Source organism: Conger conger, chromosome 7 (assembly GCF_963514075.1).
Source record: "Conger conger chromosome 7, fConCon1.1, whole genome shotgun sequence".
In the NCBI taxonomy this organism is placed as follows: Eukaryota; Metazoa; Chordata; class Actinopteri; order Anguilliformes; family Congridae; genus Conger; species Conger conger.
Window position 1 is genome coordinate 43261974 of NC_083766.1, and position 17736 is coordinate 43279709.

Consider the following 17736-nt stretch of genomic DNA (forward strand, 5'->3'; position numbering starts at 1 on the left):
TTGGGTAGTTTAGATTTAATCATGTGACTAACGTTATCTCCTAGTTTTCCACGCTGTTCTATATATTCTAGAAGTGTTCGCACCTGTCTCTTACTATCACTACGCAAATGTCTACTCCCTAATCCGGAGCCGTATGTTTTACATGTGTGTTTACGTGCATCCAGTCCGCGTTTTCATCTCCCCGTTATTGTATTATTATCCTATTAATTTTTCCACCTGTTGTCGATTGTCACCTTCCCTCATGTATTTAAACCTCAGTCTCCACAGTACTAATCGTCAGAACGTTGATCATATTCAGTGCCAAAATTTAAGTACAACTGTTTATTGAGATTTTTACGACACCCCTTGATTTCCGAGTTTGCCTTGCCCTTGTTTTGGTTGCCCATCTGTTTCTTTGGTTTTTGATTATTTGCTGCTTCTTCTCAACTCTGATTTTTGCCTCAACCCGTTTTTCTGACTCCCTGGATTTTGACCTTTGATTGTTTTTTCGACTATTCCTTTGCATTCTGATTTGGGCATTGTCTGTTGATCTCTTGGCTCTGAACCTTGGACTGAATAAACAACGTTTTTGGATTATCCCTTGGTCTGCTTTTTGGTCCTCAGTGCCACACATAACAGTGTGTTGATTGAAAAGACAAAACAAAAACAAACAAATTCAAGAATGTCACATTGCAGTAATACAAATATTTATCCATATTAGGAAATATAAGTGATTGATCTTGGTAATTTTGGAAAATGGCATATTGTCAGCAATAAGTAACTTCCTTAGCTTTATTTAAACGCCAATGACTGTGTCGAGGACCCGGCCCTAGGCCCTCCTGATGAGAGATTGACAGAAGATGGGTTAAGCAGGAATGCATTGTTAACCCCTCGCACACGCCAATGGGGTAGGAGTAAAAGCTCCCGTAAGAGGAAAAGTATATGGTATAAGATAAATGTACAACCGTATATGGATACTGAGGAGTCTGAAGTCAGAGGACTTAGATTCAGGGTTTTAGAGAGCAAGGCTAAAGGCCTGACTGAGGCCATGCGTAGAATGTGTTCTAGCATGACCATGGAAGGGGCTGAACACGCAGAACGGAAAATTGGGGACCCAGGGAGTTTTGCATTCAAGGAGACGATAGATGTGATAACATACTTGGTTGACACGTGTGGGCTGGCTCCTACAGGGGAGGAGCACGAGGCCTGGTTAAAAAAACAGGATGAGAAAGACAATGAAAATAATTGGGAAATCAAAGAGCAGGAGGAGATTGAAAAATGTAAAAGAGATAAGGAAAATGGCATGGACGTCAATACCGAAAGAAAATTAAGAGGCTTCACGGGCCTCCCTGAGGATAACACAAATAATTTATCGAATAGATTTAAAGGACTGACTATAGAGGAGTTGAATGATGAATTACACTCAGCTATTAGCTGGATGACCTTTGTAGACCCCTTAAGGCGCCACAAAAAGGGGCACCTAAAGAGGGTGTTGGGATGGTGGCAGGCTTTAACGTCTGGCTTGCATGAAATCAAAGTTTGGAGGAAGTCAAGGAGAGATTATGAAACTGACACAGACACCAGTGATGAATAGGTTCATTAAAAACAACATAAGGGCTAGTGTTTTTCCACTCATATATTAAGATGGGGGAAATTCCCAAACCAGAGGGGCCCATGAAATAAAATATTGGGGACAGTTCTTTTGAGGTATGAGAAAATGACAATTGAAAAAACAGAAATAATTAATATGATCATTAAAAAACAGGTTATATAAAAGATAAATGTCTTCCCGCTTGACATAATGGGGGCATTTCTTATCAAAAAAGGTACACTTTTGTATGCAAAAAAGATATATAAGGGATAAGTTTTTAGACCTTAGAGCAGGATCCCAGAATTTGGCTTCAGAAGATATCTACGAGCTGGTGAAGAAAGATCCACGCAGAACAATTATAACCAAGCTGGAGTGGTAATTATAATCTATATTACTTGTAGAAGTAGGAAAAGTAACATATTATAAGTTTACTTTTATATATCTTTTATTTCTTATTAGGGTACTATATAAAGTAGAAAAATGTAGAGAAATTATCATATTTAGATAAATATAATATTATAGGAATAGTTTCTTTTTAAACGTCAAGAAGGGGGAGCTATAGGATAAGGCTAAGGCCAAAGAGGATGGATATAGGAAGGGTGTACCTTGATTATGTACACTGTAATCTGTATAACTCTATTCTTTTGATTGATTATAATAAAGTATATCTTACTATAATCATATGTGATAAAGAGTCTTTAGAGGAATACATTGAATACAGGACATCGATTACCAGATTTGCATCACACCCTTCACTTCGAGACTGGGCTGGAAGTTCAGTAGAACTTACCAGGGCTCCAGGACGTTCGGAGTACTTGAGTTCGTCCCCGAGACACCTCATTGTGAGGTACTGCTCGTGGGAACGTGAGGTCTGAGCTCGGCAAGGGGTCCGTGGCTCACGACAACTGTGTAAACTGAAAGTGACTTTTGTTATGTCACTCATTAATGAGCAGTGTCAATTGTTCTGCTCTTTTCTAGCGACAAATTTGCAATAGTAAGAACTATGAAACATTTGGGGTATAGGGTTTAATAAAATGTGTGACAGATAATAAAATGCTGAAGACACCTAAACATCTGATACATTTTCTGTAAATAACACCCTGAACCATAGTAATATAATAATAAATAAAAATAATAATCAGGCCAAGAAAAAAAACATATATTACATCTTTATGCTCATTAGCATGTTTTACAGTGACAAAACAAATGTTGTCTTAATGTATTTCTCCTCCTTGGAATTTTTTTTTATCTCAAGTAATTGGTGTGTGGGAAGTAAGTTTAATTCCTGTTCCTAGATTGCTCTTTGTCATCTATGTAAAACTGTCTGTCATAATCAAACATTCAGTAAACAGGCCGCAAACTGAGAAAAACATTTGTGAAACACATTGATGTTTGAACTGGAGTTTAATTTAAAGTATCCGAGTTAAGTAATTTGATCTGGTATATCACATAGCATTAGCACAATCAGTGTAATGTTAGACCAATTTATACTTTATAAATAATTGTTGTTTACCACATACAATCTTACCCAGTAAAGTTACCAACCATCTATTGATTATTATTTTGCCAAATAACTGTGATTCATGTGTACATAGTCCACTGGTGTACAGTGAAAGCATATCAGTGGTTCATGCACAAACATAAGTTTATAAAGTACATAAAGCAGTCAAGAAATTCTATGAATAGTGCCACTCCCAGGCTCCAGGCATGAAATTCGTGGGAGGATCAGGCACCATGATCAGTTCTCATTACGATTATTTATTTTCACTGCGCTATCCGTCAGTCGTGACCCACTCCTCTCATCTCTCATAGAATATGTAATAATTTTGTGCATAACATTTTTTTTACATTGTGCACGATGTTGAGGAGCTGAGCCCACCCACTGATCACTTTATGATAATATAAAAATAATAATAATATTTATAAAAAAACAAGTGTTCACCAAATTCATCCATTCATGCCGCTACATACCCTCATGTAAATTGTATCTGGCAAGGTCCTGCTGGCTGACTGGGATGTAATGCATGAGTGAATGTGCCTTTACCAGGAGCCTTTACCAAGGCGACTAATGTTTAATTTATTATCCATCACTGTGCTGGGCAGCAGTGCCACGCTCAGCCTCTCCCCCAGCTCCCTGCTCATTAATAAGCTGCCTCTGAGACTACTTCTGATGCTGGATGCTAATTGTGCCCAGACACTGGCTGCCAGGGGACCTGGCCAGGCCTGACAGACAGGAATGATGGCCAAGGCTGATTTAACTGTGTCCCCGTGGAAGTGGCTGTACACACAGTAAATTCCCTTTGAGTTGTGGGGCTCGACCACTCTTCAAGGGAAAGCAAATCTGCTAACCATGGCTTTTTAGACCCTGGGATTCCTCTTACCCATTCTTAGACTAAGTAAGAGTGGAACACATTCTGCATATTTGACATGCCAGGTTTTTTTTTTTTGCCTGTCTTTCTTTGTATCAAAAATCTAAAAACATTAGGTGTGCTGTGCCGCTTGCTTGCCGCTTATAAATTTAGAGATGCAGAAAATAGTTGCTTGAACCTTTTCTTGGCTAACACCAAGTATGTTAGCCAAGGCCAAGACCAAAGTCCTCTTCAGTCTGTCTGGGAACAATTTTCCCCACATACCATATTACCTTAATGTAACCATAACCATTTGTAGTTAGTTTAACTACTGTATGCCTGGCTTCCATTGGCAAACCACTGAAACACACCACTAAGTTTCATACAGAAGAACTGAACCATCTTATTCATCTCCACGTTCTCTCTACCTGGCTTACGTTGGACTGAACAATACCATTTCTGAATTTGTGGGCCTACTTTGCATGCAAGGCTATGTGCCTGCCAACATTTGACCAAAAATAACAGCTCAGCTGACACAGTGGTTTTGTGTTTCATTTGGTGCTTCTGGAGATCTGCCGGGGAATGGAAGATTTCTTATTTCTTGTTATTTGTTGTTTGCACAACCACCACCAGGTGACATATGATAGCTAAATCACATCAGTCTGACATACTTACCAAATAAGTATGTTGAATACAGTACCAAAATATTAGCCAGAGGGAACATATGTACATTTTAATCAAGGTTAATTTTTGTTTCTATTTATACACAACTCTAAAGTGTTCATTTTTTATTTAGAAGGGGTTCAATTTATGTCTCCTTTTCTTAAAATGCAGATAACCCTGGTGGAAAATAGACGGGCTTGTTGCTGGACCAACAGTGTGTTAAGCCAAAACTGCAAAAACCTAGGTTTAAGATTAAGTTAGGAAGATAATATGTACATAGCCCAAAGAGCTTAGAAGAGAGAAAGAGGGCAAAATGAATGGAAGGAGATGACGTTGTTAATGACAGAGCTAAATGCAGCACTCAACTTCATTATTCAACCGTTTCACTGCTTAAGCTGCTTTTTGTAGCCTATGTTACATTCATTGTCATATGAAGGACAACAGAGTTTTGTGCCCAAAGTTTATTAATGTCAGTACATATTGGCATTCTAATTTGCAACATCATCCTGACCTGATACAAGTATATTCACTGCACTGCAAACATACCGTTGCCTATAGAATAGGAATCAACAGCAAACTGCTTAGTATTTATGTACCTACGATACTACATATTAAAAAATATTTCTTCATCATACAGCGCAGCTCTTGTGATTCCAAGTTGATATTGTATGACCAGTAGCCAGCATATGAATTTAGACTGGTGATCATACTAGCAACATTTGATTCAAACTAGCAACCAACTGCCTTGATTCAAACATCGGAGTCTTGTATCTTCTTCTCTACAGTACAAACACCAAACTGCTTAACTAGCTGAGTGTTTATGCAACTAGGTGATATGAAACAAATAGTCTTCATCATACATTTCAGCTATTGCAATTGCCTAAATTGATATTGTATCGAGGGCAGCCAGTTTCTGAATTACTGTTGGCCTATGCTGATAGTAACATTAGCTAACATTACTGATGCATGTAACGTTATGAATCTGAGCATCTGATTCACCTACGATCGTCTGTAGAATAGGGATAAACTGCTCAAATGTCATTGATGTTAATACTTACAAATTTCAAATAAAGCATGTTTATATTTCGATGCATAACCTAACTGTACGACTGCTGTTATGTCATAACAAACCATTTACCCACCCCTGAATGATGAAAAATACGTCATCAACAATAGAACGTCACTTGGCCCGATTTCACGAGAAGCTTCAATGGCAGCACCCATGGAGGCACACATCATAAATAGAAAACCATCAACTAAAAGGAAACGCAAAGTATTTGTTCCTGCATGACATAAAAATAAAATATACTGTCATATAATAAAGCCTGATCTGCGTGTGAAACAATGTTGCCAATGTTATTAATTAGCGGGTTAGGGCAAGTTATGTCTGAAAGTAATCTTCTCTGCACAAAGGTTATTGGAAAAAACCATACCATACTGACTTTTGCAGATTATTTACCAATGTAGCTAAATTGGAACACAGTTAACGAGTGGTATATTTCTACCATTGAGTCAGTGCAGAATGCAAACAGTTCATGTGGTTATACACCACTAGTATCCTTTTTTTTCTTTTTGTTTTTAAGTTTGGCATCGTGCAACTGGAATGCTTGGAAGTCGAAAGTTGGAATCTAATCGACCTCTGACAGTAAATCTTTGTAAGAAGAGCATTTAGAAGGGAACATGATTTTTCAGAATGACAAGCCCTATTAATTAGGGGTGAGCGAGTACTGCATTACTCGTATCTGTTCAACCAATTAAATTATCCGTATCCGGGTTACTCCTACTTGGAAGTGGGCGTGACATAACCCAGAAGTAGTGCTGTTTAAACTGTCCCCTGTACTGCATCGCGATTTGCAATACATTGAAACCAAGACTTTAACCTGAACTACTCCATTTTTGCATTCTGTTATGCAGGTAAATCTCTATGAAATCTTTATCTGGTTAATGTTAACAAATTAAAAACCAAAACCGCCTGTATAAAACAATGTGTGTGCGTGAACAATTTTACAAGGAACACTTTTGGCTCGTTCATAGCACCACTATTCATGTTGCCGTCACACTCGCCCTTTAAACACACACCCACGTTGTCCAAAAGAACTATACTCTTAAGAAACACATCCGTTACAGTTTGTTACATAAATAAAATGCCTTAAAAAAATCACTTAAATAGCATACTGTAAATCACAAACAGTTGTGTGATTAGCTACCACACTCCTGTTCAGAGGGCTGTTAACTCTCATGTGACAGGCAATACACCTCATTCAATACACTGAGCTCACATAGGTTATCGGTATGTTTCAAAATAAGTAACATCGGAACAAAACTGCCCCATACCTCGCTATCGGATGACATCACCCACACTACATTAAACATTACAGTCAGCCTAAAGTAGCCGGCTAGGCTGCCGACCACCACCTAAGGTTATGTTAGATTTCGGTGTTTTCAAGATGTAACTGAGCTAAAAAGTTGACACGCAAGTTCTGCTCCTATTCAAATGCATATCCCCACAATCACCCTGTTTTCCCCCACTCTATTTACATTTCCTTCCCTGGCGTTGATTTGAGGTCTAGATGCCGACAACCATTTGTCTGCACAACCATTTGGCCTAACCAGGAAACCTGTCAATAGACATTATCATATCTAAAGGAGTGTTTTGTCACCATGGATGAAGCACTTCCTTTCAGATACTGATATAAACTCTGTCATTCCCAGTAAGGATTGTGTAAGATTGGTGAAAGCTCAGGAGAACGTGCACACTACCTGGAACCACGAATAAAGAGCTGAAGCTTGTCTTACACCCTCGAATTTCGAGTAACGACTCTTTCTTTCCTGAAACGTGATTCGAAGTACCAGCAGCGAAACAGTTATAGTATTGAAGAAGAAACAAGAAGTTCTTCAGTTACAATAAACAGGCTATTTCAATTCAGCTACTTCACCATTAGGAGCTAAAAATTAATTCATTGTCATGATCATTAAAACACTGTACTTACAAGTATGATTGATTTCCAACCTCGACTGGAGAATGCAGTAAGTCTGACCCAGGTAGAAAGCTCACGCCATACAAAGTGCTACCATTTATACTTTGAAATGTTTTGGGGTGTATCTATATAATACACATCTCTAGCTCTGTGAAGTTGGCAAATGTTGCTGGCCACAATTGGAGACTTCCGGTTCTCATTTTTCAATTAATACAGTTGGATATAATTGTGATGTATTTGCAGAGAATATAAAATTGTGCACTAATTTCCATAAAAACTGTTTGCCACCAGTTGTTGCTGTCTGTCAGGTATGGTATGGGCATGCATTGCCATAGACTGTCAGCATGGCCACCCCACACTGGAAACACAGCAACAATTGCTGGGAACATGATTTCACAGAAAGGACTGTAGAATATTAAAGATATGGGTCCAGCTAACAAATCTAAACCCCCTTTCATTTGGTAACAATTTACCGTTTTTGAGTTGTGAGCTATGCAAATGAGCTGGGTGGCAACTGCCACTCAATAGTAATGCTTGGCCACCCCACACTGGAAACACAGCAACAATTGCTGGAACATGATTTCACAGAAACTACTGTAGAATATTAAAGATATGGGTCCAGCTAACAAATGTATACCCCCTTTCATTTGATAACAATTTACCGTTTTTGAGTTATGAGCTATGCAAATGAGCTGGGTGGCAACTGCCACTCAATAGTAATGCTTGGCCACCCCACACTGGAAACACAGCAACAATTGCTGGGAACATGATTTCACCAAACATACTGTAGAATATTAAAGATATGGGTCTATAGAGTAAATTTATACCCCCTTTCATTTGGTAACAATTTATAGTTTTTGAGTCATAAGCTATGCAAATGAGCTGGGTGGCAACTGACAGTCAATAGTAATGCTAGGCCACCCCACACTGGAAACACAGCAACAATTGCTGGGAACATGATTTCACAGAAACTACTGTAGAATATTAAAGATATGGGTCACGCTAACAAATGTTTACCCCCTTTCATTTGGTAACAATTTACCGTTTTTTAGTTATGAGCCATGCAAATGAGCTTAGATAACATGATTTTAGATAATAAATGTATAATTTTATAGATATTATACATAGATTTAATGTATGCATATTTGGTAACATTTTTTTCAAACAGTAAGCAGGTATGCAAATGAGCTGTTACTGAACCAACAGTGTCAAGCAATTTATGCTTGGCCTACATTATAGTAACTAGTCAAATAGCAAGCTAGTTGCTTGCTGACTTTCATAAGTTGTATCGCAATGAATTTAAACAATGGTAATTATGTGAGTATGCGGCAGCTAGGTTCTCATTATTTAACATACCTCAGCATCTCTTATTTTGACATAAATGTATTAAATTCTATTATAACGGGCAAATAATTGTTAACTTTTGTTCGTGTCGTGTCTTCCGCATCAGGAGCCATTTCTGTTCGGGATACAGTACCTTTTCAAATTGTTAGCTAACTATTTAAGTAGTTATTTCCTTAACCCTCTGAGGGTCTGAGGGCAAAACGAGGAAAACTGGTGACTGTGCCATGCTCTGACATTTGTGTAATTTTAATAAACTTTGTATACAGTGATTCCAAAGTGTTTCATATCTTTGTGTTCAGCACAAACTCAGCTACAATAATATGGCAACAGTAGGTCAGAATCATATGTTAGAATCACACAAATTGCAAATTGTAATAGTTTTGAACACGTACAGGAATGCTGTAAACACATACTAATCTATTGTAACAAAAAAAATGTATAACCTATAGCCGCTTTTTTTTCTGAACGTGAAATGGTCATTATCAGGCGTATTATTGCGGTTCTAAACAATCAACAAGCTTCAGCAGGCAATCTGGCCATTTCAGGGGGTCTAAAATGCAAACACCACAACAAATTGAATGCTACATTATTAGAGTTATCAAATAATTTCTGTTGCTGTTGGTTGACTTCTGGCTTATTGTAACGTTATGTTGTATCTTAAGGTTCACAGAAGAGCCTTGTTTATTCGTTGCCACGCAAATTCGAATTATGAGCAAACTGAACATAGCCTTCCACTATGCTGTATCTAAATAAAAATAAACAAAGTAAGTTTTGTTTCCCAAAACATTCTTAGCTAAATATACCTTCTGTACATCACACTTTCGTAAGGTTGGTCTGGACCACTAGCTATACCTTGTCGATGTTGTCAGCTCACTCTGCTAGTGGCCACCACTGTTATGACCGCAAGCCTCTGAAATCAGCTGTTGCTCTTAGTTACATCTCAATCTGTTAAGCGATATGTACACTAATAATTCTACAGTTGTAGTTGGCTAAAAATATATTAATGAAATACAATATTAACGGGACTATTTTCATGCAAATAAAATTGTACATTACGAAGGATGCATGTTGCACTTTATTGAACGTGTTGCCTAATTGCCTTTTAAATAATATTTATGAACTGATGATTTCCCACTCCCTCTGTGAGCTGGAGCGATGTTTAACAATAGTCATTTTGTTTTGCTGGACATTGTAGTCCTAAAACTGGAAAATAATGTTTCTTTATTCAGCGCCACGTCCTCTAACGTCCTCTTCATTTTGTTTGCTGTGAAGCTGTGGGACCACTTCTTTCTTTGTTTTTTTTCGGCATAGCTTATGTCGTTTTCATGTTGGTGCGTTTTGGCTTGCTGGTGCGCTTTTATTGAAAACGTCAGCTAATCAGTGAAAATAGTGAATTAGACCAGAAATGTGATGGTGCTTCTGCAAATCAACCTTGACTGCAAAGTAATTTAAGACACCATGACAAACATATTCGACATGCCAAAGAAGGCGTATTGCTAGATGGCGTAGCAACAAACCGTACCACAACCCGTATATATAATTTGGCAAAAATTATATATATGGTTGGATAATATCGTTTGTAAGTTTTTTATAATATTTTTCATTCTATTAAGTTCCCACCAGTCGTGATAAAATCAATATTTTGAAGTATTCCTGCAGTGTTTTTTTCATTAATAACACTACTTTCTCTCATAACACAATCAAGCAGTCACTGCATGGAGTGCATAATTGATCTTAAGAGTGAGTCGATGGGCTGAGTAATGTTGTACAAAGAAGCTATCCCTTAAGCAGCCACCTAAGTGATAGTTTGGGAACACATTTAGAAAAGTAAACAACTTTAGTTAGGTATACCTTTCGAGTCTTCGTAAAACGGTATTAGAGGTATTATTTTGAGATATAATGGGTAAAATCGTTCATAAATTCAGAACAGAGTGATAACTTCCAAACACACATTACTGAATATTCAGACAAATAGAGAGAGAAGTTGGTCTGTTTAGCGAAGTTATTTCTGCGTTTTCCTCTAACGTAGATGCAGTATGCAAATAGACTGTGCTAGGACACCCAGTTTTAGAATCCTGGCTACACCACTACACATCCCGTATGTATTACATTGAGATGTAATGTAATACATATGTGATGGGAATTTACAAATGCGCATATTGCTGAATATTGACATGAAGCTGGAGAAGTTTCAGTACACACAGGAGAAATGCATTTACATTGCATTCATCCGTGCCATTTTCTGTAATGAAACGTGTTCCGTGATGAAAAATGTTTACCTCAAAAAAGTGAATAGCCTATGCTTCTCTATGTCATTGTATCGTGCTTTACAGTTGGCATTCTTGCACATGGCATCGCTTCTCCCCTGCCAGATAATAACTATCACCTTGTTTCAATTTGAATGAGATGGGCGAGAATTCACTGAGCGTAACTAACATATTAATGAATAAAGATTAAGAAATCACAGTGATCTAATTAATCTAATTAAAAACGTTTTAAAACTATTAATATTATGTGGCAATAGGTGCATTGTGAAGTCAAGATGCTAAGGTTTCTGTCAATATTTTTGTTGCATCTGTATGATTAAAATCTCTGACGAGATCAGAACAAGTTCACACAACAGTCGCTTGCCATGCACAACAAAGAAGTGAGGGAAATAGCAGCAAGCAGGCATTTTTACTAATCTAAGGGGGAGGAACCAGGTAGGAACTGGCATTCATCACTCATGTACAGCCAATATAAAAAATAAATAAAGCAGGCCAATTCTCCAATCACAGATAACGATCGTATTACTCAAACAACACTCAAAAAGTCAATAATCGTTACCCCTACTTTTAATATAATCTTTATGAGTGCCTCCAATTTAGTTTTGAGGGAATCATTCCCTCCAGTTATTAATACAATATTTACACCTTTATTCGTCCTTTCGTTTCATATGTAAATGCAACATAGGCTACAGTGCATAATCATAAACAATTGTAAATTACACTATTTTTTTTATCTTCCCAGCGCATGGGAAGTCATGAAAAATTGTATTATTTAAATGTAATTCTATAAAGTTTCATTGCTGGATTGTGTTAGAAATAAAGTAAATCCAAGTATTACAAATTTAATTTATCTGCAAATGCTGCCCTGCCAGTTTCTCTCTCATTTTTGTGAGAAAACTCAACATAGGTTAAATTATGAGAGTTCGAAACATACGCCCCCAAAGTAAAAAAAATAAATAAAATTGTGCAGCCATCCAAGATGATTCAATGCTAGATTGACTGATGAAATCGTTCACGGATTAAGGCTACATTTAATTAATGTAGTAAAGTAGTAAAAATATTGTTTAAACAGCTGGCTTTGCCTAACCAGCGTATTACTTGCTCACTTGTACCCTTCCTTTTTTCTCTCTCACAAGAAGCGAACAAAGGACATGCGTCAACTTAAATTTCGCCTTATCACGAGCACTGAAATCTACAGTCATTCAGTTGAATCGCAGGCCATAGCTACACGCATTATTACTCCCTCTGAGTCTGGTGAGGTTGGGGTGGGTGAAGACAATGAAGCAAACTGATCTTAAGCCTTGCTTGGCTGCATCGAGACAGCAAAGTATGCCTTTAAATTACACACAAGCTGACTTGCATAGTGCAGTGTGTGCTGGGTAGATGTTCTGTGGTAGAAAGGAATTGTGAGTGAAGCAACCTGAATTGATTAGTGTTAGCTATAGTGAAAAAGTGGATGCCAGATTATACTGCCCTTGCTTTTGAATGCGAGATTGGCAAACGAGCAAACAAAGTGAACGTTAACGGCAGCTTCAATAGCAAAAACCTAAATATACTTCATTTAACAGATATATTGACCATGACAACACTACGTTCACTGAGCTCTTTATTACAACATTACATTACATTAATGGCATGTGGCAGATGCTCTTATCCAGAGCAAATGACAGTTGATTAGACGAAGCAGAAGACAATCCTCCCCTGGAGCAGGGTTAAGGGCCTTGCTCAAGGGCGCAACGGCTGTGCAGATATTATTGTGGCCACACCGGGGATCAAACCATCGACCTTGCGGGTCCCAGTCATGTACCTTAACCACTATGCTACAGGCCGCCCTATACTGTACTATAACATATACTAATATACAGTTGTGTTCAAGAAAATATCAGTACAACATCAGTAACCTGATGAACCACTGTTATTAGTAGTAGTGATATTTCTGCATGGCAAATACTTTACTTGTAGATGTAGTAGCGTAATAGAAAAACAACAGACCCAACTGTCATGACATGCACGCTGCTTGTTGAGTAATTGACTCATTCATTGAAAGGGGTGTGTTCAAAAAAATAGCAGTGTGGAGTTTGATCAGAGAATTAATTCATTCTGTGAAAAAACAGGTGTCATTAATTGTCCTTTATTCAGGAAGAAGGGAAGAAAATGTTTCACACATTGTTATAAAATATATTTCCTTCTGAATTGCTAAGTAAAATGGTTGTTCCAAACATTGTTCGGAGGAACAACGTCATTTGATTAAAAAGTTGATTTGAGAGGGGAAAATGTATAAAGAAGTGCAGCAAATTATAGCTAAAATGATCTCAAATGCTTTAAAATGGCAACAAAAACCTGAAACAAGAGGAAGAAAACGAGCAACTATTGTAAAAACAGATCAAAGAATAGTCAGAATGGCAAAGATTCAGACATTCATCAGCTCCAGAAAGATCAAAGATGATCTACAATTACCTGGAAGTGCTGTTACAGTCAGAAGACGTTTGATCGAAGCAAAGCTATCAGTAAGAAGCCCCCATAAAGCACCATTGTTGAAAAAAGGGCAGGCATGTGCAGAATCGGTTCTCTGACTGATTGAGAAACACAAAGGTCTGTAGTTTTTGTTTTCCACTTTTATTTAAATTTGACTTGCAGTGAATTGTAGCACCTAATATACATGTGTGCCTTTCTGAACTATGTCCAATCCATTTGATTTGCCACAGGCCAACTAATTACAGAAAACAAGATAGACCTGATCACAATTTGGAGTGCCACAGCAAAGGATCTGAATTAGGGGTGAATGAGTACTGCATTATCTGTATCTGTATCTGTATAAGTACTCGTAAATGGGTGTGACTTAACCCGGAAGTGAGCAGGGTTTCGTCCGGTGGCTGCATGATTAGTCCCAATGTTTGTATGGTTACTTCTGCATTTCTCCTTTGTTACGCATCATCCCGGAGACCCAAATGCAAACCAAGGAGTATGCACAAATGTTGTCTTTATTACAGTCCAAGTCACAAGCCAAGAGATCACAAGACACGGTGCCAAATCGAGATGCAAAAAGGAAAGTAGTAAACAAAAGCAGTGGTCAAAATCCAGGAAATCAGAGGGCTGAGATACAAAAGGGCTAGGCAAAAACAAAGTCGACGGAAGCAGAAAATGAATATCAAAAAACCAAATGATCAGAAGTTCAAGGAATCTCCAATAAACAGGTGTACAAGAAACTCAGCTCGGAATATTGATCAACATTCTGACAAAGTTTCTAGCAGAGACTTGGGTTTAAATACAGGGAAGTGACATACTAGGCAGAGCACGGGAGTGAGGAGGGCTTAACAAATAAACAACAGGTGAGGAACATAATAGGGTAGTAATACAATAACAGGGGGAAACGAAAACGCGGACTGGATACACATAGACCCACATGTAATACAAACGACTCCGGATTAGGGAGTGGAGTTAAGAGCCGTAGTGATAGCAGGAGGCAGGTGCGAACACTTCGCTGAATCAAAGCAAGTAATCAGTGACAGAACAGAAAGGCAGAGTTACAGAGAAGAATCGAAACTGGAGATATCGTTAGTATGTTGTTAGTTTATGTGATTAAATCTAATTTACCCAAAACTAGTGACTGTTAGTTAATTAGTTAGACAGACAGTGTGTTAGTATAATTAGTACTGTACAATATCTATGTTAGTTGTTATTAGAAAAAGTGAAAAAGCAGGAAGTAAGAAAAGCCGAGGCTGAGATGGAATCGTTGAAACCTGGAAAATTCCAAAACCACCCAAATAGTGCTGCACGCAGACAGGAGTGACTAGGGCTCCGAAACATACAGACAGAGATAGCAGGGGAAGACAAATGTAATGAACTGTAATAGATGACAAATAATCAAATGGCTAAAATCAATAATTGTCATTTCTGTTGTCTATCCAGGGGCCTTGCAATTTAAAATGGGAAGCTTAAAATGTAAATTTAATAGGAAAGTCAGAACGGTTAAATTCTGAGATAAATATAGGCTAATGTATTATCGGGGGCTAGTGAAATACCAACATGAGCTAGAGTTGTTTGAAATGTGTTATGACCTAACATACAGTTGGCTACTATGTCTTTCGCTATTGCAGAATGCCGGGACATTGCCTACCTGGCTAACACCCACAAAAGAATGAGAAAAAAAAGAAGTTAATGTAGACCTTACTGTAAAGCGACAGGTCCAATTGACTTGTCTGCTATCCATGTGTTGACATTAGAATTCCATAATATATCCAGGCTTGTTTACCTCCTCTCCTCCAATCGCTAGCTCAGGGAAGACTTATGTGATACTTTGCTGATTGCATAATTAGCTGAGGCCGGCAAACTGCGACCGCACCAACATGCACTCATCAGGCCGCATTTTCCGCTATTTTTTGTTCATAAAACTGGCCCTATGACTCGGCACACATTAGCACAATGTTACCTACCATTGAGAGAGGGATGATGGCTTGTATGTCTTGCTGGACCACAGTGAGTTCTGTCACAACTTTTTCAGAGTCCGGAGGTGGGTTCTGACCATGGTAGTCGACGTTCCAGTTGATCCTCCGAGTAACAGACTGGCTGGTGAAGTTCTCCATCTCAAAGTCCAGCTGCATGATCTCTATGTTAGTTGTGACATCCCTGGAAAATAAAATAGAACAAACTAAAACTGTGACAGGCATGGGAGGATGATTAATTGTATTAATATTTTACAAAACCTTTGGAAAATGATACATGCACTTAATTAGGGTCAGCCTTTCATTAGACCTGCAAATTCATCAGTACAAACAGGTGTCATATTATGCATTATACAAAATTAGCAAATGATATAATTAGAGAGCTAATTATGCCCATCTGTTGCTTGTTACAAAGCAATACATGAAATGTATTGGCAACTTGTCCTGGCAAAAAAATTCCCCTCATGAGAAATCCACAAAGGTGGATGTTAAAAAAGGTGCAGTCTAATCAATATGTCTAGCGAAACCAATGGGTGCCCAAGTGATTCACAAAAATCTAATTTAGAAAGGAACTGTAAAACCAGCATGACAAGCATCCAATCCCCTTTAGTAACAGCCACCACTGAATGTTGTTACCAGCATAAACTAGCGGAATCCAATCAAAGTATCTTATTTTTCTGGCTCATTTTCTATGGAGGAAACCCATTTAAAAGAAGCATTTCTGTCATCTGTGAGGATGAAATATGGATATAATCCCAGGGCCAATACAAATATATATGCTGGAGATGTAATAGCAAATTAAGGTGTCAGAGTTCCATTTAAAATATAAACAGAATAAAAACTCAATCTTTTTCCCCTTGCAGCAATTTATCCAGTTAAAATGAGTTATGAGTTTCATGCAACATAAAAATAGTGGCTGATTCAGTTGGTGAAAACACACATCTTGTGCAATACTCCAGTAGACTCTGGCGTGAATGATTATGTAACAGCATGTTCCATTTTTAGTCAACAGCATGACAGACATCCAATACGTAGGAATACTAAAACAAGAACATACAATGTATTGATTCTAATGAACAAAATATCTGTATTCATCTTCATTTAAATATCTGGGCCAGTGCCTTAAATTAAGTGTATGTGAGCAAAATATAAAGCACTGGGGTATAAGTGCTATTTCAGTTTCAACTTAGAGCAAAGGGCTTTACCCCCAGTTTTTCCAGTTATTGCTGTGCAAATGGGACAAGATTTGAAATGTATGCTGGTTAGGCAAAGCAAACAAACAAACTCCACTTGCATAAACACAATATCAGCTTAAAAATGCAGGGTGCATTATATGATTTTCTGAAGCCTATTCTGTAAACAGAAAAAAAGGTGCTGGATGCATCTTTTCTGCTGTTGCTAGGCAACCACACTAGCTCCTGACAATTGCTTTGCTAACATTCAAAAGATATTAACAGCATTAGCTGATTGAGTTTGGATTGTTATTCATTTTTTATAACAATGGATAAGTGGAGAGCACTCACTTTTGCTATTTGAGAGAGAGAGAGAGACAAACGAAGCACAAAACAACTTTTGTGAAATTGTATATGGATGGCCCAAAATGATGTACTGCAGCAACCAATTTGTCCTCCATCTATGTATACAATGGAACATCGAGCAAAATCAAATCCACCTCTATTTTCATGTGGTTGGACAACAGAGAAAAGAATCATAGTGACGTGGGGTGCTGTTTTCTCAAAGAGCATCAAAATTGGATCATTGGCAGCTTTGTGTGCTCCTAAAACAGTGAGGCACCTGCGGCAGATACATGCAAGGTGCCTGGTGCACAAAAGCAGCGTGGAAAAGGCTGCAAACTTATTGAAAGTAATTATAAAAAAGCCAATCAGACTTACGGCTGGCCCCCAGCCCTTAAACTGTGGTTTGGTGAAGGAAACCTTGGTGGTTTGCTTCTGCAGAAAGAAAAAATACTTGCAGGGTTCCGACAGTAGGGGCAGTCATGTTGCATTTCGCCCTGTTACAGGCAGAGCAGCCAGTTGTAGCAAGATTGCCCATAATCTGATGTGGTTTAGGGTTTGCTTTTCACATAACCATCACCAGGTGGCAAATGTGAGCACTCTACTCCAC

At 38.1% G+C, this 17736-nt stretch overlaps 1 protein-coding gene across 1 annotated transcript in view; it reads right to left on the reverse strand.

Moving 5' to 3' along the window:
• Positions 1-17736, reverse strand: part of tmem132e (transmembrane protein 132E) — a 583657-nt gene that overhangs the window by 37479 nt on the left and 528442 nt on the right. The window contains exon 4 of the mRNA XM_061247765.1: positions 15604-15796. Within this exon, the coding sequence (XP_061103749.1) occupies positions 15604-15796 (193 nt within the window). The remainder of the gene's footprint in view (positions 1-15603; positions 15797-17736) is intronic.